The following is a 24599-nucleotide window of genomic DNA, read 5'->3' as shown; positions in this document are numbered from 1 at the left end:
GGAAAAAAGAAGTCAGAGGCTATTTTTATACCCTAAATAATAGAAAAAGCACTTTAATTTGATTAGTGAGCAGCTACTGAGCCCTATTAGTGTAGAGAGTGATAGGGGGAATCAAAATACAGTATATATAATATCTTGTCCTCCTGAAGACTTCTACCCAATATCCTGAAGACCTTATCTTCAGGGAATTTCCAACTTATAGGGGTCATATGCTAAGGAAATGAAATTCAAGTAGGAAAATGATACATATGTTATATTATTAAACTAGCAGTTTACAAAAGAAGGCATCCATAGGATGCTTCATCCTGTGAGGGATGCTATAATGTCAGAAGTCCTTCATAGTGTGTGTGGCGCTTCTCTTAAGATCTCCACCAGAGAAAAATTATATGTAGACATTTGCCAAGATAGAGGGCATTTGCTAACCAGAGGAAAATGCAATGAGCATTTATACATGCCTAAGTTACTTCCTTGTTGCTGGAAGAAAAAACCTGATACCCACAATGTAAAGGAGGAAAGGTTTACTTTGTTTCACAGTTTGTGGAGGTTTCTGTCCATAGCTGGCTGCTTCCAAGGCAAGGCTACATGACAGAGGGACATGCCAGAAGAGAAACAGTTCATGGCATGGCAGGCAGGAAGCAGAGAAGGATCAAGGGAGCAGGAGGGCTATATATACTCTTCCAGGCCACGTCCACAGTGATTTACCTCTTCCCACCAGGCATTACCTCCCAGCATCACACTCAGCTATAAGCTCATCAGTAGAATAATCCCTCCACGATCACCTCCTCAAAGCCACACCTATGAGCACATAAGGCTACAGGGGCAGCATCTAGATTTAAACCACAACAACATACAAAGACATTTTCCCTCTTCTTCTCTTCCCAACTGCAACCCTAATAAAAAGTTGTAGCAGGAGATGAGCAGACAAAACAAGAAGAGTGAAAAGAACACACTATAGCACTCTTTCCCCACTACAGGCTTTTGGATGGGTTGGAAGGAAAGAGAAATTTTTGAAAATGTGTCAGTTTTTATGTAAACTGGTCTGAAGTTTAAAAATATTTTTAATACCAAAAAGTAGAGTTTAAAGATTACAGAAGGGAAACCCTAGAGTTTATAGTACAAGAAAAAAAATTGAGTTTATTTATGCCCTGATAAATTAATAATTCATTCAGTAATTGGTCACAAATATCAAACAAGGCAACAATAACTACAAGAGGTTGCTCTAAAAACAAAGTCACAAACTGTAATGGAAAGTTATTTGCAAGCAGTAAATCCATCACAAAATGTCAATAATCATATTTTCTTCAAAAATTTCTCATTTCTCTTTCTCACTGGAGCTCAGGAGTGCTCTTTAGCTAGCATCTGGAATCTTAATCCATCTTGTTTTTCCTAATCACTTTAGATGTCTTAAATTGCAAGGACTCCCAGATTAGCTTCCTTTATTTATAAATTCTCAATGAATTTTACGTCTGTATTTGGCCAATGTTTGTCTCTTCAGGCTTCCTTTTGTTCTGAACCATAAGTATTAATCTTAGAGAATTGTTATTTCTAGCGAATTTAGTAACAAAAAATGATCTGCGTGATTTTAAAAATGAAAACAAGAAGAGAAAAATATGCATGTAGTTTGAGTGATTTCTTTTTGGGTGATTACAAATAGGCACACTTTTTAATGTATCATATAAAAAGTTAGCATGCTTAATCTACTGTCTATAAAACAGCTGAATAATGAATTATACCTGAAAATAATTCTGATATTAATAAATTAAAATGAAAGCTAGAATCCTTTTAAGAAAAAGAGTTAGCTTCTTTTGGCTTATATGTGGTTTATATTTAATCTCTCTCCAATGCTTGTCCGAATACTTTGTCATTCTGACAATTTTCCATTTGTAGCTGCAGTATTTTTTCAATAGTTTAACAGATTATTACAATTCTGATGAAAGATTTAAAGTTTCCAGAAATGAGAATTGCAGAATATGTTTCCCATCACTTTCATGAGGCAGAAGAATATTCTGTCCATAAACATATTTCTGTAATGATGCAACTCTTCTGATTTTATTCTTTCTTGCCTATTTGTCTTATTAATTTTTAGGTAGGTAGGGAACAGAGACCCTATAAAGCTACTAAAACAGCTCTATGGGACAAAGAAGAGACAGAAGGTGTGGCTTAAGTGTAGTGTTGCTTATTGGTGATTGTTCTTTAATGAAACTAATATTTAATTCACTGTTTTATGACTGCATTTTTGTTATTGTAGTATTGTTCTGTATGATTAAATTTTTAACAACTCAGATCTCATCTATATGTTCTTCTCTCTTTGCTTTTAGTAATCAATTTTCTTGCTTTTGTTTCTCTGGCACCAAGATCCATCTAGAATCTCCAACAGGAATTGTATTAACTCCTCTGCACTTTTAGGCACTCAAAGGATGCTCACCTCTTGAGGCAATGGGCCTTAAAAATCAGTACATATCAAGGAATTTGTGACTACTACAAATAACTCCTACACCTGGCTTGCATTTTTACTATCTTTCCATTTCCTTTCAGGTGGTATCACTAAGTCCAAAATGAATGAAATTGCTGGAAATGTTAAAATGCTATAAAAGCATAGCAGCAATTCTATATTTCATTCATAGAAAATAAAACTTTCTTTGGTTGGACAGACTATAAAACAATGACTTAAAGACTCATCAATAGCAGAGTTTATTTTGTATGTGGAAAATATAATTTTTCCACATTCCTTTCACTATATTAAAAAATAAAATTAAAACAAAACTTTCCCAAATTAAACTGTCTCACCACCACTCCTCACAAATCAAACTTGTCTATCAACACCAGTTTATTGGACCCCAAGTCCTATATTCTAAGTTATTCATCAACCGCCCATGCTGTTCCGACCTAATTGCTGGCAGGAAATCCAAACTACAGGAATGAAATAGGCAAAGGCTAGAAATTGTGATTAAGTTTATTGGAAATACTGACTAAATATGGCACTTTAATTAGCATCAGACAGAAGGATGAATTGCTCTCCAACAAAGCACAAACTGTTGAAGCAATAAAATTGAGAAAACGTGTCTGAGCCATAATTCACAATGATGATGGAGAACAAGAATCTCTTTCCTGTTGTGCCAGATGAGTTAGGGATGAAAGTAGCTGCACTACAGAAAAGCTGCTGTTGATCAGCAGTAAGGAGATACATTTTTAAAATAATCTGCTCCTCAGAAATAATCATCAATACAAATATTTTAATTCACTTTAAAAGTTAATTCAGTGTTCACGGAAAAATACTGAGCTATTTTATTCAAATTTCTCTGTGAAAAGAATAACCAAAAATAGTAGTTCCTGTATATTTTCTGATATTCAAGTAGTTTAAATCCTTTTAATTGTTTGCTTACACGTTCCCTATTATCAGATTTTATGAGTACATTGTGTTTTAGAAATGTGATAAGCAACACTCTATAAAAATTTTTATCAGTTGTGTTTGTGAAAAAAGTTAGTGTTAAAAAAATCACTAGGAAGATAAAAGCCAATTCATTCCATTGACCAAATACTGAAGTATCAATTAAATGTAAGAGTTTGCAGAAATTATACTAAACAACAATAAAAAAGTCAGAAACAAAGAGTAAATATTGCAAGATTCCATTTTTATGAAAGATCTAGTAAAAGCAAAATTATACTGCTCAGAGCGTGAGTGCTTTCCTGGAACTTGAGTGGGAGCAGGAATAGAATGCAAATGGGTACGACAAATTTTTTCAAAATACATTTTCAAACTGAATTGTGAAGACAGCTGCATGAGTGAAAAATTTTTTGCAACATTTAACTCATAAAGGGTGAATTTTATGGTTTATATATCATACATACACATACATATATATACATATATATCATATTTAACTAAAATAGGTTAAAAAGATTCTGTAGAATGAAACATGCATTGAGGTTTTTAGGGCAGTTGTAATTTATCAAAATCTCATAGATTAATAGAGTAGACTAAAGAAACTAATTAAGTGTCGTAAAGGAGCTTCCCTACCAGTATGTGGAGGTACACTGGTGTGTTTTCAGTGCATCATGGAGGAGAAAAACTCAATTCCCTCACTGTGAGGATGGCACAGTGGGACCTGGGGCTTGTATTTTCTGCAGCTAAAATGCTTTTTTCCATTGAATTATTTACTATGCAAATAATATACTTTAGTAATTAAAGACACCTTAACGAAAATGAAAGTAAACTACAGCAATATATATTGATGCATCTAAAGCAGTACATTGAGGTCAATTTATAGCTATAATTGCATATATTAAGAAAGAGGAATGCCAATTAGAAGTCAAACTTTCCACCAGAGACACCAATAAAATGCATAAATAAAGCAAACTAAACCTAAAGGTATAGAAGGAAGTAAATAATATGAAGTGAAAATTAATAAAAAGGAAATAGAAAAAACTAGTCAATGAAATCAATTTTTTAAAAGGTCAATTAAAAATGAGCAATCCCTTTCTTGCCAAAGAAAACACACTGGACTCCCAACCATCCCACAGCAGTTTGGATCCTGTCTTGTGTGTAACTGATGAAACCCCTTCAGCCCAAATATTGTGAACTCCAATTCTCCTGAATTTTACGAAGCAGCCTTGATCAAGTGGCTCTGTGTGCCTCATCACACTGAAGACTTAATATCCAATGTCTGCCTAAATGGTTTTGTAAGTGACTATTAAATAAAGCTTCCAGCTTGCAGTCCTAAACTAGTAACCTATCAAGCTATTTTCCAGCTTGTAAAATTAGCTAAAGATGATTTTAAAGGCTGGGGCATAGGCTGGCATAGGAGAACAGAGCTGTAATATATTACCAACTATGCACACCCTGGCAACAGATCCCAGCAAGCTAGCAATGAGCATGGAAGGCTCATGGAGACTGGCTGTGGCTGTCAGAAGAGAGTTCACTGAGGTTGGGTGCACTGGCATATGAATGGCTTTGTAAATGTTTTGGTTTCAATAAAATCCCTAATGTATTTTATTAAAAAAAAAAAAAAAAGTAGGGCCGAGGATTTAGCTCAGTGGTTTCGCCGCCTGCTGCGCAAGCGCAAGGACCCGAGTTCAATCCCCGGTACCAAAAAAAGAAAAAAAGCAATCCTGGTCAGAGATATAGCTCAGTGGTGCCGCCGCGCCTACCTGCCAAGCACAAGGTCCTGAGTTCAATGCCTGGTTCCGCAAAAAAAAAAAAAAAAGAAAAATTCAAACTAGAATTAAAAATGAAAGTGAGGACATTACCATTACTACCAACCATACAGTAATAAAATTATAAATAAATAGTATAAAATTCTATGACAATAAATTAGACAAGCTATAAGAATTAAGTTCCTAAAAGTCATAAAATACTGCAATAGATTGAAGAAGAAAGACAATAAGGACAATGTGTAACAAGGAGTGCAATCCAATCAGAAATCAGAAAATTACAAAAGAATTCAAGCACACAGATTGACTAATGAACTCCATGACTGAAAGTAAAACTACTAAAAGTTCTCCATATTCTTCCAAAGAACAGAAGGGGAGAGACCATATCCAAACTCATTCTACAAGGCCACTATATCCTGATACAAAATATAAGATAGCGATATCATAAAACGATATCAAAGAATAATATCTCCTATGAATACAGAGGCAAAAATCTTCAACAAATAATAGAAAATCAAATTTAGTAACAACTAGAAATAATGACATTTTATGACCAAGTAGGAATTGCATGAGGGATATAAGGTTGGCTTAAAACCTGAAAAGATCACATTATAGGCCATATGGATAGAATAAAAAAAAATTATGATCATTTTAATAGATGCAGAAAAAACATTTGACAAAAATCTATCAGTAGATTAAAAGCATTTAATAACCCTGTAAGCCTACAATAAGCATTTAATAAGCTTGTAAGCCTGATAAGGGCTTTTATGATAAGCCCTCAGCTAGCATCCTAATTAATTTTGAAAAGACTATACATTTGTTTCCTATGATCAGGAACACCACAATGATGTCATTTCTTACAATTTCTATTCAATATCACATTAGAGGTCAGTTAGGCAAGAAAACAAAATAAGCATCCAGCTTGGCCAGGAAGAAATAAAACTACTTCTACATTTGAATGATATTCTCTTATATACAGGAAAAGCCTGAGAAATCCACTAAAACCTTAGAATAAAAAAGTTCACCAAGGCTGCATTATGCAAGATCACTGCACAAAAATCAACTGTATTTCTATATACTTGGAATGAATGATCCAAAAACCAAATTAAGAAAATAGCTTCAATTACTCTAGCACCAAAAAGGAAAAAAATATAGTAGGAACGCATGTAATAAAAGAAGTACAAAATTCATACTTTGAAAACTATAAAAGAGTGTTGAACAAAATTAAAGATCTCAATACATGGACAGACACCCACATCCACTGATCAAAAGACTGATAAGCTGATCCTAAAATTTACACAGAAATTCAGAAGACCCAAAACTATCTGTGAAGAGGACTTAATTGCAGGGTTTGTACTCTGGACTTTAAAACGTACTAAAAATTAATAGTAAAGAAGACAGTGTGATATTAGCAGGAGGATAGATATGTAAGTCAATAAAATAAAATTGAAATAGATAATTCATGTACCAATGCCCATCTGGTTTTCAAATAGTGTGCAAAGAACATATTTAGTGTTATCCAGTTATAAAAATGAAGTCTTGATACCTGCTACGAGATGTAAATGTGCTAAATGAAAGAAGCCAGTCATAAGACCTTATGATTCTATTTACGTGAAATATCCCGAGTAGGCAAATCTACATGGACAGCAAGCAAATTAGGGATAAATGAAAGGTTTGTTCTGAGGAAGTGGTGTTTGTGATTCTCAAAGGCAAGCCTCCAACAACTCAAAGAAAAAAGGAAGGAGAATGCAGGCAGAGGGAAAAGCAAGACAGACCTGTGAGGGTCAGACCTGAAGGAGTTTGTGAGGCAGGGTTAAGAAGTTTTAACTTGGTTCTTCTCAACATCACAATATCCTGTGGACATCTCTCCTGTTACACACAAGCCTCTGTATCCTGTTACAGTGTCTGCTCTAAAAAAATGCAAGTTTCTTGTTCATTGTTTATCTTCAGTGTCTAACCAGTGCTAGCCAGATGTCAACAGAGGTTTCCTGAAGCACAGGCTATGTATGATGCCCTGAGAGGGCAAAATCATAAATCTGAAAATGTAAGACATTTTAAATAAAGATAAAATAGAAGGAAAAAACAGTTTTCTAGGAGCAGGGTACACATGAGGGGCAGACAATTTGCATTTAAAATCCTTAGGCCAGACAGATTATTTCTATCAGAGGTTGTGACATTTACCACATTCAAATCAGTTAAAAAGAACATCTTTCAAATTTAATTAAACTCATTCCCAGGATTTGAAATAATAAGCTGTCAGCAACGAACAACTTGATCATCTCCGATTACTGGATGGCAGTTATTAATTGGTTCTCTGACTTAATCTATGCACTGAACTATTATTGTGCAGAACTGAGGGACCCACCGGTCCATCACTACAAAACTGTGGCATAGAAATGGGAAAGCTACTAGAGTACAACTCCAGTCACTGAAACAGGATCTCACGTTACCTTTTAAATAACACATGTTAACACATGTGTTCATTATAAATGACTCACAAACATTTTACTAACAGCTTCATAACTGGGTGCTGGCTTTTCTGTTGGTACTATACAAGGATTCTGTCATAGTTCTAATTCTAACTCATTATTCAGAAGAGAGCATAGTGATTCTAAACATAGTTTAGATAAAGCTGGCCAAATAAGAGTTTCAGAATGTAATACCATGAAATCCTGCAAGTAAATGAAGCATATTCCTTTTTAAAAAAGTCAAGTATTATTTCAAGTAGCTTACTGTGGCCTTGAGGCTTCAGCTTGGTCAGTCTGCAGTTTCTCTCCGCCTTCCACTTCCATTGTGCAGTAAACAATTCGATTGGGAGCGACTGACTTCAAACCTTGCACTTCCATTATGACAATCTGCAGATAAAATGATTTTAAAATAATACATCAAGTAGATAGCATTTAGCATACAGAGAAATATCAGCACGAATTTAATGAGGAAGACTCATTGATACATTTATATGGTAACATCACTAGCATTTTATGTTTTTATAATCTATCTCTATTTATAGAAGCTACAGTAAAGAACTTCTTTGGGGAAGTCTGGGCTCTGAAGACATATTTTCTGATAGCGACTCAATGAAAGGAAGGTTAAAGTCTCTGAATATAAGTTGTGAAATTAAGTGAACCTCAGATCTTAAAAATTAAAGCAAGTCTACATGAAATAAAGCAGAATCACAGATAAAAATTCATACAATGCAAGCACACAGTGAGTTCTATGGAGAGATGATAGTATTTACTATCATAGGCATGGTCACTATCATACCAGTGCACTGATACCAAAATGTGATATCAGATATTTTCTATATTCACTGATTTTATGACTGTTACTATTTATAAAAGAATTTTCTCTACAGCCACTATATACCTTAATATAAAAATATAATGAAAACTGTAATTCGCCACTGAATATTTTTAATACTAATTTGCTAAGGAAAAAATAATGTTTTGATCCATTAAATGCATGTGCTAATTTAATACTAGACACTGAAAAAGGGCAGAAAAATTTATAGTGCCTTATCTATAACTCCTGGAGGAAAGAAGGAATACGTATTTTTTCAAGCATGTTTTCCATATTTGTTTAAAAGGCTATCAATCCTAAAATACTATAACAATAGTCTCACTGAATTTATACATAATATATGTTTTCTGTAATTTTATATAAGAATTTGCCTTATGAAATTTTCTAAATCTTATACATTTGAAGGCACTTTAATATGTAAATTAGCTTCATTATTGATTGCCTGGTGTGTGGAATATATATATGAATGTCATCCAGTTATAAAAATGAAATCTTGATATCTGCTACAAGATGTAAACATGCTAAACGAAAGAAGCCAGTCATAAGACCTTATGATTCTATTTATGTGAAATATTCAGAGTAGGCAAATCTACCATATTAGAGTCAGATTTTACATGGAATTGTGATAGGACTCTTGATCCAAAAGGTCTGAAAGGAACAAATCCCCTTAAACTGCTTCCATTTCAACTCTAGTACAAAGAGAAGTATGTCTGTAAACCCAAAGATTTGTTTTTAACAAATCTATGGAAGCCGATCGCTAATATGCAAAAACTCAAACTCAGAACATGTCTCCTTCCTCAACTGGGCTGTTGTTTAGTCACAGTGAAACTCATACTGACACACTCAGGGACTTGAGTCAGCATCATGGTGCATGCTTGTAATTCCCATACCCTGGGAAGCTGAGGTAGCGAAGTCACAGGTTTGATCCAACCCTGGCTAACTCAGTGGGACCTAGTCTTAGAATAAAAAAAAGAAAAAAAACTCGGGGTGGGAGGAGCCAAGATGTAGCCCATAGCTCTGATGGAAGGCCCTGGACTCAGTTCTATTAAATGACACCCACCCTGCACACACACATACAAACCTTGAGTCAAAATAGACTAAGAGAAGCTGCTCTAGGGCTAGGGAAATTGGAATGAAGCACTACTGCTTAATTAAGGAAGGAAAATAAAATTTGTTAGGTAATTTTAATGACTACAGTTTCTTTTCAGTAATATTGAAATTGGTTACTTTTAGTAAAACCAGAAACAAGTAAAAAATAGTACCAATTGAAAGCCAGCTTCATTTGGACTTATCATCTGACTCTAATAATTTTTTCAACCAATAATAAAAGTTTTTGATCATCACTTAATACATGTAAAACAACAGAATTGTGTACCATAAGGTAGGTCTACAAATCTTAAAAGCATTGGTTCATGTTTCAGATAACTGCTAACACAGTGCTTCTTCTTCTGCAGCATATTTAATAGCCAAAGAGCAGAAGAGAAGAAAGGAAACATCTGTTTGACATTATTTCTGTCACTTCTACCAGAAGCTACTGTAAACAGAACCTCTTAAAACATACAACAAACAGCATTCTGCTCCTCAAAACAATACTCCCATCTGTACGAGGAAGGTTTTATCCTGCAGAACTGCCATTTTCAAAAAAATGTAACTTCTGCGATGACTCGAAACATATAAATAACACAAATTTACAGATCTGATTCCCAAGAGGGGCAAAAATAAGCATAGCTAGTTTCAATCATTAGTGAAAAGACATCAAAGAATTCCACAGACCATCAGCTGACCTAATTTTAAGAAATTGCTTCAACTAATTCACAGCAAAACTTGAAAACTGAATCACATAAAATAAAATGAATCTATGATAGATACATCTTCTCAATGTCTGTGGCTGATGTAATAGAGACAATACAGGCAGAGATGTCTTAGAATCAAAAAGAAGGGAGGCTGCACAAGGTCCCGAGTTTGGTCCCTGGTACCAAAAAGAAGGAGGGAGGTTATCTACGCATTAGATAACCCACTCTGAGAAATACACGGACCCCACAGTTACACGAAACAAACGTGGGGTTTCGGAGAAAATGCTTCTGGGTAGTGCAATGAAATTGGAAACAGAATATAGACTTGGAAATAGATACAGAAGTCAAAGGACCTGGTAGTCTACTGTTAATAAAAAAAACTCAATGTGACAATCCAACTATATTCATGCCACATACACTCCATACAGCATACAGACTCATAACTTTCTAGGTAAATACATGTTTCTTCTCGGGTTTTTTTTTTTTTTTGGTACTGGGGATTGAACTCGGGCGCAGCAGGTGGCGAAACCACTGAGCTAAATCCCCGGCTCTTCTCGTTTTAATTGAATATTATCTTTAACATATCATTGTATGACTTAGAGTTTTGAAAGTCGTTTATGTTTTGCTTCATGATTTCTCCTAAACATTTCATGAATGGGAAGGCTTAAATATAATCCTGTATGTCTAACTGGTTTTTTTGGGGTTTTTTTGTTGTTTTTTTTTTTTTGGTACCAGGGATCGAACTCGGGACCTTGTGCTTGCGAGGCAGGCGCCAGAACCACTGAGCTAAATCCCCGGCCCTAACTGCTTTTTGATATCATCAGAGTCTTTAATAAATATTTGTTGAGGGAACTATGTGCCAAGCCTCAGTTAGGTGCTTTCCATACCTCAGTTAATCAAAAAAAAAAAAAAGAGGGAAAATTTACTTTTCTGCAGCTTACATTCTAGTAGAGAAAGCCAGATAACAACAAACATAATAAATAACTGAACTCTGGGTTAGACAGTAAGTGCTGTACCAAAGATTGAGCTCAGTAAGTGAACAAGGTGTGGTGCGAGAAGGGGTTTGGCAGCAGTTTAAAAGAAGGTGACGTTTGCACAATGTTTTTCAAATCTGCACTTTTATTCCTTAGACTTAGGATTCAGTTCTTAGTGAACACATCATCTACTTGACCAGTTTTAAGTCTAACTAATGAAAGGTTAGAGCTTTATACTGGATTAACTGCTCATTGTTCAGCTTTCTTAGCTGAAATCCTGGTTCTAAAAGGAAGGCTTGGCTGATGTCACAGGCCCAGTGGCTCCAAGAGTAGCAGTTTTCTCTCTCAGGAGTCCTGCAGCTACACGCTAGATAGTCATCACTGAATATGATTTCACTCTGTGGCTGTACACATAACTTCTACATAAAATACCATGAGCGTCCAAGAACAACAGATTCATATGAAGCTCATAATAAGCAAAATACCTTCCTTAAACACAGCAATAGGGGGCTGTACAGACAGCTTTATAAATATGCAAGTTTGTCAGACCAGGCAAAAGTAAGTTCTAGCTTATATTTTTCTAACACCATTACACTGTTAACTGAGCAGTCCTCCTTAACATTCAGGAATAAAACACAAAATAACAAGTCACAGATTCACTTAAACATTAACTTATTGGCCTAGTTTCATTTTTATAAGAGAAAACAATTTCCTGGAAGTTATAATTGATGAAGACTTTTGAATAATAAAAAAGAGAAAATGTTTTCCAAATCTTTACATATATAATGGAAGGTTTATGCATAGTAAAAATTATATGCTCTATAATTTATTATATTTTTTCATCAATTTAAATGCTAAATTCTTGTTAGAATAATTCACAGTGTAAGTGAATGATTGATTTTTTTGGTACAAAATATTTCAAAAGTGTTAGCATCTTTTATATCAGTCACAAAAGAGAAGCAGCAGGTAATAACTAGGAAATTCCACATGTAAAAAATTAAAAACCTTTATGTGATGACGCTGAGACTAAGAAACCCAGTAGCAACACAATTTGGCAAAGCCATTAGGTAAATCCAGAATGAAAGTCTTGAGTTAAAGCCACGTAGTTCTACTCTGACACTAATTTTAATCTATTAATCTACTAAAAGATCATTAGGCTGGAAGTTAAGAAAATGAAAGGCGGCGCTCATATCCTCAGGCTTGAAGTTGAATGGAGTCAAGAGAACAAAAGCAGACATCTGCTTTATCTACCAACAACTAAGCAACTCAGTAATAACTTTTAATCCTAAAATAGAATCAACAAGGGGTGGGGGAGAGGAAGAGAGGGGAAGAGAGAGGAAGACAGAAAGTATAACAATATGAGGAAGGAGCCACAAGCAGAAAAAGATGAGAGAGAGCTATAAATTTAAGCTTGACATTGCTAGTATTTATTTACAGAACAGAAATTGTGGAAAGAAAAATGTTGATGTTTAAGTTGAGTGAGACCGGATATTTCTGTTTACTTTGACATAATCTTTTACATATCTTATACTTCATATAAATTCTTTCTCCTAGATATTAAAGATGCTTCTCTGCATGTGTGTGTCTTGGGGATGTGTAAACCTGTGGATATGTACCTAGATTACTTCCACACATAGACTAAGGAGAAATCTAATTATGATACACATCCAACAAGTAGCTGCACTAAGGAGAATTATCAGTGGCTTTTGTTTCCATGCATTTGTATAAAAGGGAGGAAACTGATGATTTGATAATTTTAAGTGCATGGCATTTGTTCTTGGTTTCTGTAATATTGACTATGCCTATCATGAAACTGGAACTCCTGGAAAGAATTCTCTACTTCTTGTCATCTACCATATCTAACATTGTGCATTACAGAGATTTACTTGATTTAATTCTAGAAAGATGGCCCCACAGCTGAAATAATTTAGAAATGAGGTAAGAAAAAATCGAGAAAGGAGTTCCCAAATTAGAGAAAACTCAGTAATATTTTAAAATTCCATTTCCATCCAACTATGTTTTGATGGTTACTTTATTAATGAACTTACCCTAGTTTAGCTGGCATAAATATGTGTTTCAAATTTTTTATTATTTTATTCTTTTATCCTAAAACTGCTTTTATGTTCAAAAGACAATCTGCATTCATTTGTATACACAACCATTTGTCTAGCAAATGAACAATAATTTGACATCTTCAAAATATATTATCCTGCTTTAAATTCTACATGTTACCCCAAAGGTCAGCAGAAATTACTGTGAAGTCTCATTTTTGCTGCCAGAGGCCAGCACAGGATGAAGCCACTTACCTCCAAAGTGAATGACAGTACCACGTCTGACTTGGATAGCTGAATCTCATTCTCATCTCCTAGGTCCAAAAATGCAGAATTCTGTGAACGTTTTAATTTTTGTAATTTAAATTCTGGACCACCTTTTGAAACTGGAAGACTTTCCAAATTGGCCATTAGCAAATTCACAGAAGACCTCAACTCTTCGATATACATATTCTCCATTTCTTTGGCTATAAATTTGGGGAATCTTCTTTCCTAAAAACAGCATTTAAAATGACAATGTTAAACAAGCCATATTTCGATTTTATCATCAAAGATAATATGATGGATATAATGCACTTTCTTAGAAGTTATGACACTCATAATTTATCTACTCTCATTTCTAGGTTTTAAAACCTCATGCTTAGGAAATTTTGATTTCTTAAAAAATATATATATATATTTCACATTAACTTTGTTTTTGATAAGATCTGCAAAAAGAAAAAAATAACAAACAGGCATATTCTGTTTTTGTTTTAATTAACCACTATTATCTTTGAAATGCTTGGAGTAACTGGTCTATAAGAAAATATTCAGACTATATAGTTATGCTAGTTAGAAAACAAACATTTTAACAATACTTCTTACCACAGGTGTGCACTGGGAGGACAGGCATTTTATACTTAAACATTCAATAAAAATATCATTATTATTGAACAATATCATGGACATATTTCTAGAATTAATTTTCACATCGCACAAATGTGCCAAGATTCCTTATGGTCATAATTCAGTAATTATTTTTACTAAAGGTTTATAAAAATTTAAGTTTAGTGCAAAAGGTAATTTTATGATAAAAATCTGTCAAGTAAAAAAGATAAGAATACTAATTTGGAAGATTCTATTTCCTTACTGAAGTGCATGAACATTGCCATTCAATGCTTTTATCTCTGCAATCAGACTTGTGAATCTTTCACTCAATTAAAAAGACATTCCAAATATTGGTATTTAGATACTGCCAAACTACTCTTAGAGAAAATCATACCAATTTATATTCCCCTAAATGGAACATCAGAGCAGTTTTCCCTCAGACTCTTGGTCTTAGTTTAATCTTTGCCAACCTGACACTTACTTAGCTCTTCTCTCTTCAAAGCAGAGGTGACACCTTTACATCAATCCCAGGATACCATGCTGCCCTCTGGACAGAGCTGGCTGGGGATGAGACCTGACAACGGCCTTCTTTCAAGTGGTGGCCTAAAGCTCCAGAAAATCACTGACTTAAAGTTTGCTTCCCTTGGCATCATTCAAACCTAACCTAAGATATTCACATCCTGGCACAACTGGGACATCTATAATGCTGTGCCTGGGATGGGATGGAGCATCTGGCACTGCCTTGTGAATCAGTCCCAGGGTCTCAAGCCACCTGTTTTTCTCCCGCACTCCCAACATGACCTTCACATATTTCTTTTAAAAACCATCTGCATATAATCAATATTAAAACTGCATATTTTTGGAAAGAATATATAAATTAATAATGAGCTTTCCTAAAGAAGATTCTTAAGTATCCTTTTAATACTCCTCTATAGTTAGAAGCAACATCACAAAATAGTAAGTTTGAATTCTCAAGAAAAACACATAGCTATTTATCTACAGAATATCTTGGTTTCCTTTGAAAAAATAAAGTTGCTTTGGAATGATTTTTCAATACATGCACAGAAGAAAAAAAGCCATAAAAACATAGTTTTATATTTTGGGATCAACTTCCGAAGCTGTCTGGAAAAGCATCCAAAACTGGGAAAAAAATAAGGATGAGAGTGCTTGTCCTTTCGATATCACATGGGGCAAAGGCTGACCAATGATCACTAGGGGAAATGCACTGAGTTCAACTTACTGCTTCTTACTGATTAGCAGTTCCAAACAGTGGAGCTACATGTTACCTTGTAAGACTTTGTCTGGAAAAAATGCAAATAATGTTTGTCTGGAGAGTAAAATAACCTGATAGTTACAGTTTAAACTGTCTTAGAAATGAACCAATTTTGTGTCTAACCCATAAATCTTAAAAATGCCCCCAAACACCTACTTTTTAAAATGCTCTTTGGATTGGTTTTAACATTTAGCTGGTTTGTTCACTAATTACATACTGAATAAAATCTTTATTGTGTGTTTACTTTATATCTGTATGAAAATCATAATTTTGTTTTTAATAATTATATCTTAATAAATCAAAAAGCAAACATATCACATATTTGAAAGTTCTGAAAGCACTAATTTTTTTCAACTTTTCAAAGGTATTATTTTATAGACAACACAGCAGGAGTATAGCTTTAGAAATCTATTTGTATTTAGCTTTAGCTAAAAATATTTCATTCACTATCATCTGTCAACGAGGTGACTGGCAAGCATCACCAACACTGATTATTTGACTCGTATTTTCAAGCTTTTCAGGGAATAGATTCTACTGGAATTTTACCTTTTCTTCTAAAAAACTGTCACAACTCTCTTTAAAAGCCTTAAGGTTTATTAGTAGTATTCATCACCTTTACCTAGCCCTGCTATGCTGCATCTTTCATGCAAACAACAAAACTGTCATCAGACCAATATATATATGATATTCGATCTTTTAAATTAGAATGGAATTACAAACAGCCTTACTTTCTGTTTATTTAACTGCGAATTGCTCCCATAAAGCATGGTTTCAATATTCTTATTCACTTCTCTGCCCACTAATGGCAGAGAACACTAATGGCTTTAAAACATAGTATACATTAAAACATTATTTCCTTCATAAAAATGTACCCATTATTTTAATTTAGTCACTTTTTTGTAAGTGCTCTTAATATAAGTCTGCCACCACTGCATTAGATGATTTCTGAGGTTCAGATCACTGGACAGTTTCTGCAATTGGATCTCTACTTGGTTTTCTGTGCCAATACTGGTTGAACAACCCTAATTTGAAATCTGAAATGCTACAAATCCAAACTTTTTGAGTACCAACATGATACCACGGTGGAAAATTTCACACCTAGTCTCACGGGAGGAGTCATGCTCAAAACACAGGTGTACTAAAGTGCTAGATAAAATTATAGACTAAATGTTTAAAATGTACATGAAGGATACATGAGTGATGGTTGCAATTGGGTCCCATCCCCATGAACTATTATTATACAGATGCAAATATTCTAAACTCTGAAAAACACAAAATTGGAAAAACTGGTTCCAAGCATTTTGGTAAGGGCTCTTGATCTATATTGACTTTAAGTTCAAAACTCAGGGTAATGGCATCAAATGAATTACTGATTTTAGAGTTGGTCCCAATCACAACAGAAATAAAGAAATGTTTACATTTTTGTTAGAAATCTGAGAAGATTTACAGTTATTCTTACTATATTGATATCCTTTCTCCCTTTGAATTTGAACATGCTCTGAAGTGGGAGAAAAGGGCAAGAATTCTACAAATAATTAGGGAATTCTATAAATAATTAGGAAATTCTGCCTTACCCTGAGTTTAAGGACAATATATCAACAGGCAATGATTCAATTACTCAAAAAATAGCCAGTGTCTGCTCTGGGTTCTGCTCCAGGCCCTTGGAAAGTAACCATGAACATAATGGACAACAATCTGCTGTCACGGAGCCTACATTTTACTGTAAGACAGGTATAATAAATAAGAATTCCTTTCATGTTGTAAAAAGTGGTAAATGCTATGGAGAAAAAGCCACAGTGACAAGGGACTGCTATTCAAAATAGAGGGCCAGGGAAGTTTTCAATGAACACATGACTTTTGAGCAGAAAAGAAGATGAAGCAGTATGACTTGGTATGTCAATTTTGCTACTACTGTGCCTAGTTCTCTGGGCAGACACCAATTTAAGTGTTGCTCTTAAGATATTTTTGATGTGACTAATATTTACGATCAGTTAAATCTGGGTAAATTAGATTGCACTCCAACATGTAAGTGAGCCTCATTCAATCAGCTGATCATGGCTTTAAACGCAAAGACCAAGGTTTCCTGAAGTAGCAGAGACTCTGTCTCAAGACTCCAATAATAGAAACCCTGCCTACATTTCCCTCCTGCTGGCTTGCCCTGCAGATTTCCAATTGAAAACGGCAATATCAATTCTTACCTGAGTTTCCAACCTGCAAGCTTCTTCTATGAATTTTGGATTTGATGGTTTCTATAGCCTCCATGAGCCAATTCTTTGAAATCACTTAATCTAAATATCTTTCTAAATGTGTATGTATATATGTGTGTATAAGATATACATACATGTATCTATTTTATCACATCTCACTTTCTACAAATTCTGTCTGCCCATCTACCTAATCTCTTATTGGTTCTGTTTGTCTAGAGAACCTGACTAATAAGGGGAACAAGCCATGCCAATATCAGTGGAAGACTGCTGCTAGTAGGAGGAATACTTGGGGCAAAGACCTGGTAGTAGGAAGAGTTGAGGGAGGAGGCTACCATAGCTGAAGTGGATTGAGCAAGGAGGAGGGCTCACTTTGGTCATTTTGGCAATAAAACAATCCCACGGGACTTTGTAAGTCTTTGTAGAAACTTAATTTTACTCTTAGTGACATGAGTCCTATCCCAAGGTTTTATGCAAAAATCGCTGGCTGCTGTGATACTGGGGCAGCTGTGGAAGCTGGGCTAAAAGGACAGAGCAATGATTCAGGTGGGAGATGATGACTGAATGGAGCACAGTAGAAGCTAAAGGATGCTAACAGTTGTCACATTCTGGAAATATGTAAAAATAGATGCAAAAGAATTTCCATATAAGTTTCGCATGAAGGATGAGAAAAAGAAAGAAGTCAAATATGATGCTAAGTTTTTTTGGCTTGCATAAACAGAAAGATAGTGTTTCCAAGAACTGGCCTACTCTGATCAGTTGGAGAAAAGTTTTTTCTTTTCTTTTTTTATTAATGTATGCTTACAGCACATAATGATTACCACTACTGTGGAGAGTTGGTACATGGACAAATACATCTTAATTCTTTCTTTTTACACCTTTTTTTTTTTTTTGGTTTCTCACTCCCTCCTTTTCTCTTCCCCCTCCCAGCTCCTCCCAACCCTTTTCATTTACAAAAGCTCTACTTTTATCATTTTTCCCCTTCGATTACTTTTTTTATCCCCTTTCCTTTTTCATCCTTCCTTCTCTTGTTCCCTCATCCATTTGAAAAAGATGTCCCTATTTCCTCTGGATAAAAATTCTGATTACTTATCCTCTTCTTCCTACACTCCTGATCCTACTGATCTATTTTCTGAATAACAATGATCACCTTTCATAATTTAATGTCACGGATGACATGTTTATTGCTTATCATGGGGCTCTTGCAAATAAAATGTAAATTCTAGGCAAGCATGGCAGGAATATTTTTGTCTTGTTTTATCCCAATACAATTACACTTAGTGCCTGCCTAAAGTAGCAGATGCTCAATAAACAATGTTCAACTAATTTATGAAAAGAAAAAAGATGAGACTGAAAAACATTAAATAACTTGCCTACTTTATATACAGGAAGTAGTAATCATGGTTGTAGCCATAGGTCTTTCCAGCTCTCTTAGTGTTTTTCCCATTTCTTTCTAATTATCCCTTGGCTAACATCCTAAATTCAATATCCCTATCTTTTTTGAGGGGCAGAGTACTGGTAACTGTACCCAGGGCCTTTGCACTGAGTTATACTCCCCACTCTTTTCATTTTGAGACAGGGTTTAGCTAAGTTACTAAATTGCCCAGGGTAGGCTGCCATATATGCAACCCTCCTGCCTCACCCTCAGAGTGCTGGGATAACAGGTGTGCACCACCACTATTCCTGAAAGAGATTTCTGCCTGAGCTTTGACTGTTCTTATAATGTGTTCTTTTGTGATATGTGGAAAGGTGTGTTATTGATTATCAAAATGTTAACTATTAATAAACCACACTTCTGGATTTATCAGTCTGAAGAGGCAGTAGGAGGTAGAGTGAACCTAGATTCTGGAGTCAGGGCCAGAGTTTGAAGCCTATGTTGGTCACTGATTATAGTCATGTAATCTTAATGAAGTACATGATCTTTCCTAAACCTCAATCTCCTTATCTATAAACTTAACATCATCTGTCCCTCTGGGTTCATAGGATTACTGTAGGAATATACTACAATAAGGTGAATAACTGTAATTTAGCCTTGTAAGTATCTTATTAAAATGACTTCAATTTGGTGAAGCTAAAGTGAAGAACAAATAAACTATCTGCTATGTCAATATTTTCACTGAAAGGCATCTTGTTTTTAAAATTATTTTTTCCCCTTCCAACAACATCTGCTTCACTTCTTTCTCCCCACCTCTCCCACTTTATCAACAACTCCAATGAAACCACTGAAGCCCCCCAAAGAGACACCTTTAGGTGTTCATCACTGATCCTTTCTTCTGATCTAGATCAGGTCTTAGGAAAACCAGCACTTTCCTCCTTAAGTGTGTCACTTTCCCTTTGGTCTGGTAGCCATCCAGAATATTACTTAAACTGTTTTCTAAAGCATCACGTGTTCAGCCAGGCCCTTGGAAGAGTAAATTTAACTTACAATTATGCACCAATCTCAGATATAATCTACATAAAAAGAAGGAACATACAAAGCCTGAGCATAGGTCAGTGTCTCTCCCCATGCTTTCTGTCACATCTCTCTGGATTCTCTCTCAGTCTCAAGCCTTTAGGAAAACCAAACACTCTTCTAGCCTGGTTCAGTACAGGCTAGTGTTTCAGGTAAAGCAAGTTTCTCTCTAAAGCTTCTAATAGTTACTTGATTTCTACCCTATGAATTCCACATAAGAATGATCTAGAATGATTCAATACCTCTCTAAATAGTCAGAGGACAGGCATGAGGCAAGTAGTTCCACCTGCTTTTTGTGTTTGAATGTAATCCTTTAGCTACTAATTCCATCTCCTATATCTTATCTTATCTTCATGTTCTTCTCCTCTATCCCTGACTTGTTTCTCAGAATCTAGTGTCATCCTTATTGCTCAATTTCTCTCCAATTTTCACTCTTTTTATTTCTTTATCTTTTCTATTACTTTTTATTTCTTTATCTTTTCTACTACTTTTTATTTTAAACACTTTACTTAATTTAGATAAAGCATGTCATACATTTATAAATAACTATTTTCTTTACAGAAACACAAAAATTTAATTGTAAAAACTGGTATAAAGTATCCCCTCAAGGAGTGGAAAAGCCCACTGTCTTAGTTAGGTAGGTAAATATAAACACATATATTCACTGAACTGTAATCTGGAAGCTGTAAGCAAAACATTTGTGCACTGTCGTGTATGTATACAGTATAAAAGGGAGAGAGAAGCCTATCTTCTAAATAGTCAGAGTTTTGCTTAGCAGAAGAGAAGGAAAAGTTTTATGATCCTAGCAATCCATGGCAATATAACTGAACTTCTACTAGGAAAAGTTTAAAATTTTGTATTGAAGTAGGAAACAGTGAGGTCCCCGGACAGACAACTCTTTAACATGGACATAGGAGCAAAAAGTGGCTTTTAATGATGCTGGTGGCTCAGCGAGAGACTCCTATCAGTCTCGAGAGCCCTGAATAGAAGTTTGTGCTTCCTTATATACCTCTTTTTACATCTACAAAGCTTAACTCTATTGGAGTTTCCCTGGTAATAGAGTAAGCAAAGCAGAGGGGATGGGGAGAGCAAAGAATTCTGGTAGGACTTTCTGGGTCCATTATGCTCTTTTGTTGACAGAGCTCCTTTGGTGACAGATTACAGAAGCTGTCATGGCTACTCTGGTACATTCTACAAAGAGCATAGTTACCTAATTAACCAATAGTTGCCAAATAACTCAGTTAACCCATAACTGCCTAATAACACAGTTAACTCACAGTTGCCCAATTCCATATGGAGGGGTGGTCACCTCTCTCAGTATCACTGAAGTAAATTAATCCCTCAATTCACACTAAAGGAGGGTTTAGATGATTAAAGTCCATTTTCCTTAAAAATATTACTATTAAATAGAAACTCATAAATTTTGTTTGAAATCTATTTCTGTTCTAAGAAACAATGATTACACAAATAATATAGCTAGATTATATAGAACATATTTTACCTGTCATTTTATACTAGATACTGCAAATTACATTTTTCATACATTTAATCATGCAAATATTAGTTGGTACTATTATTACCAAGTACTGTGATGAATATTTTGGAATATAACATATGATTTGACATGGGGATTTTCTCCCTGATTATATTTTACTCAGTGCAACATTAAAACTATCCCAGTTCTACCATAGTAGTTAAGAGAAATTCAGGCATTGCTTTAAGAAAAATTCATAAAGATTATCAATGAATCATGGTGGCACATGCCAGTAATTCTAGCACTGAGGAAGCTGAGGTAGAAAGATCAAGAATTTTAGGCTAGCCTGGGCTACATAGTGAGTTCAAAGCCAGCCTCGTATGTAGAGCAAGACTTTGCTCAAATATAAATATATAAACATTTCACACATGTAAGACAGATATCCAAAATGGAGAGTATGTTTCACTTAGAAAATATGCATTCAGGTATTTGGTATTAAGAGGTGTACATGTAGAGAAAAAAATGATGAATTATGTTGGGTATCTTAACTGTTATAAAACATGCTTTACAGTATGTTAATGTAAATAATTTACCTTTGCCATTTTCTCTGCCAATTGTAGCCGGCCATCAAGTTCCCTTCTGATCTGGGCTGCTTGTTCATCTGCATTATCCAGCTTAAAAATAAAACAAAAATTATATAATTATATCTTTGTATATATGTTACTATCTAATGTCATGACATAAAGATTAAATGACTCAAAAACATTACTAAATTTTCTCTGGTATTTATTGAAAAAGGAATGCGGAAAACATTTCAATTACATTGGTAGTCCTATTAAATTACTATTTCATTAGCTTTTTTTCACAAAAATGTTAATAAATCTCTCAGATTCAGTTGCTTGGTTTACTAAGAAATGTAATTATAATAATTCTTTGCCCAGTTTGTTCACAAGAACTCTAAACCAGGAAGTCCTTGCTTCCTTGGGATTACAAGTCATCATTAAGTTTATTCAGTCCATTCGTCTCTCTCCAGGAGGTCAATCTTGAATAGTTTCAGATAGATAACTTTTTTTTTCAATCTTTCAAATTCCCATTGTGTATTTTTAGTGAGATAATGAGTAATGTTTTACACCTTTATGAGCACCTTTAAAACCATTCCTTCGTTTTCACAGTAAGTTTGTATTGGTGCTAAACTATTAAAGTACTATTTGAATTGAATGATATAATTTTCTACTATTTCAGTCTTCATAAACTCTTCATTCTAGTACCAATAGACTCACACTGCCAAGGACTGACTCCACTCTTTTACATATGGGCACCACACTAGAAGTGCATTCTCTTCTTCTAAGTTTGAGTAAAAGTAAAGCATGCTATTATCATTTCTTAGAAATTCCCCATTTACATGGAAAATTATTTTCATTTCTTCAGTGAAATACTGTAATCCTTAACTTTTTCTATAATTTCCTTTAACTTTCCTCACAATTCCTTTTCTCCCATCCCATATACCTCATCTTCCTTTATTAGTTTTTTTAAAAAATGAGTCAAATTGTTAAATTTCTTTTGACTTTAATTTTTTTCCCTTTCCTACTCCTACCCATCAAAACCAGATTTTGGTAAAGGTGCATGGAAATAGTCTATTAGTATTGAGCACAGCATTAAACACCCAGGAGAGTAACTCAGCCCTCTGCTGAAGAACACACACTGACTATGCTGCATTTAAAAACCAGCTTGGAGGGGCTGAGGCCTCAAAGAGATGACTGGAAGGAAATCACCAGTTTGACAAAAGGGCAGGATGAGAATTTACATGAAGAGTTAAAAAAGGGGGAAGATAGAAGAATAGGCCCATAAAATCCTGGAGGTTAGACTGGCCATACATGGTGGTTTGAAAAGTGGGGTACAAGGAAAGATGGGAAAGGAGGGGACCCTGGAGAGAGAGGCCAGGCAGCATCACAGATCCCTCTTCAAACCCCCCTTCAGGGATCTTAGAGTTAGTTCCCATGGGAGAGGACTTTACTGAGAATTTTTGTGAAGGTAGTGACATGATTAGATCTAAGCTTTGGAAAGGAAAGACCACTGTTTCCACTTTCCACAAACTGTAAGTCAGAGGGACACAAGGAATTCTATTCTTGGTTTCAGAGTATTTCTTGTTCTTATAAAGAAAAAAAAGTCTGTTGCTACCTTTCTAAAATGTTTCTAAGTTACTTTTTAAAAATAAAATTAATTTTAAAAGAAATTAAACATTAACTTTTTAAAAAGTAAATCCTTATAAAGGAGTATCTGTCATTCCAAAAGACTTATGAACTGTTAATTGTAACTAATTAATATGATTCAAAATCAAATAGAAAGTTACTTTCCCCGTGGCTGAAACCAAAATAAAGAAAACTTTAAAACTTGTGTAATTATAAAGAAAAAGAAAGTGTGAAAAGTGTCTATTCTAGGTCACTTAAATCTCTCATTACAATCTTCTTAGAACAAAATGATGAATCAGAACATTCTAACTAAAATAATACTCCAAAATGCAGTAAATGTAACATTCCATATCTTCTGGTCAGTAAATGCTGAAGTATATTTTTCCACAGAAAAATAATACAAAGATTACCTGTACCTAAAAGATTTGTAGTTTCCCTCCCTGCTACACACACACACACACACACACACACACACGCACACACACACACACACGCTCTGGCACACACTTTCCAGTTTCCTCAGTGGTAACAGCTTAAACTGTTATATCACAACCAGACAGTGACTTTGACAAAAATCACTCATCTTACTCAGATTTCCTCAGTATTATGTCCTGGATGATTCATTACCCAGATATACATGTCTGTGAGTCCACCACTACAATCAAGACACCGAGAGATCCTGACATTGCAATGATACCTCATGGTCCCCTTTCAGAAACACATCTACCTACCTCCATTCCAGTTGGTTAGGTTTAATAATGATTAACCTCATTTTACAGAATGATTAAAAATAAATGCTACTAAGGCAAACAGAATTTTAATTTCTGTTGTGAAACTAGAGATGTGCTCCCAGAAGAGGGCAACATCTGTA

The 24599-nt window shown here is 34.7% G+C and overlaps 1 protein-coding gene across 26 annotated transcripts in view; it reads right to left on the bottom strand.

The window, feature by feature from the left end:
* Cadps2 (calcium dependent secretion activator 2) overlaps positions 1-24599 on the bottom strand; it is a 557170-nt gene that overhangs the window by 319519 nt on the left and 213052 nt on the right. For all 26 annotated transcript variants that reach the window (XR_015448631.1, XR_015448632.1, XR_015448633.1 and 23 more), the window contains 3 exons: positions 22133-22213; positions 13525-13761; positions 7885-8006 (listed from right to left, as the gene is read on the bottom strand). Coding sequence is in view for 22 of the 26 variants with exons in the window: in XM_087204429.1 (XP_087060555.1) it covers positions 7885-8006; positions 13525-13761; positions 22133-22213 (440 nt within the window). In the remaining 4 variants the exon portion in view is untranslated. The remainder of the gene's footprint in view (positions 1-7884; positions 8007-13524; positions 13762-22132; positions 22214-24599) is intronic.

This window comes from Heterocephalus glaber, unplaced genomic scaffold, assembly GCF_053883595.1.
Source record: "Heterocephalus glaber isolate CG9 unplaced genomic scaffold, H.glaber_assembly_v1.0 deba00000546, whole genome shotgun sequence".
In the NCBI taxonomy this organism is placed as follows: Eukaryota; Metazoa; Chordata; class Mammalia; order Rodentia; family Bathyergidae; genus Heterocephalus; species Heterocephalus glaber.
The sequence above is the reverse complement of the archived record's forward strand: the minus strand, read 5'-3'. Positions and strand labels throughout refer to the sequence as shown.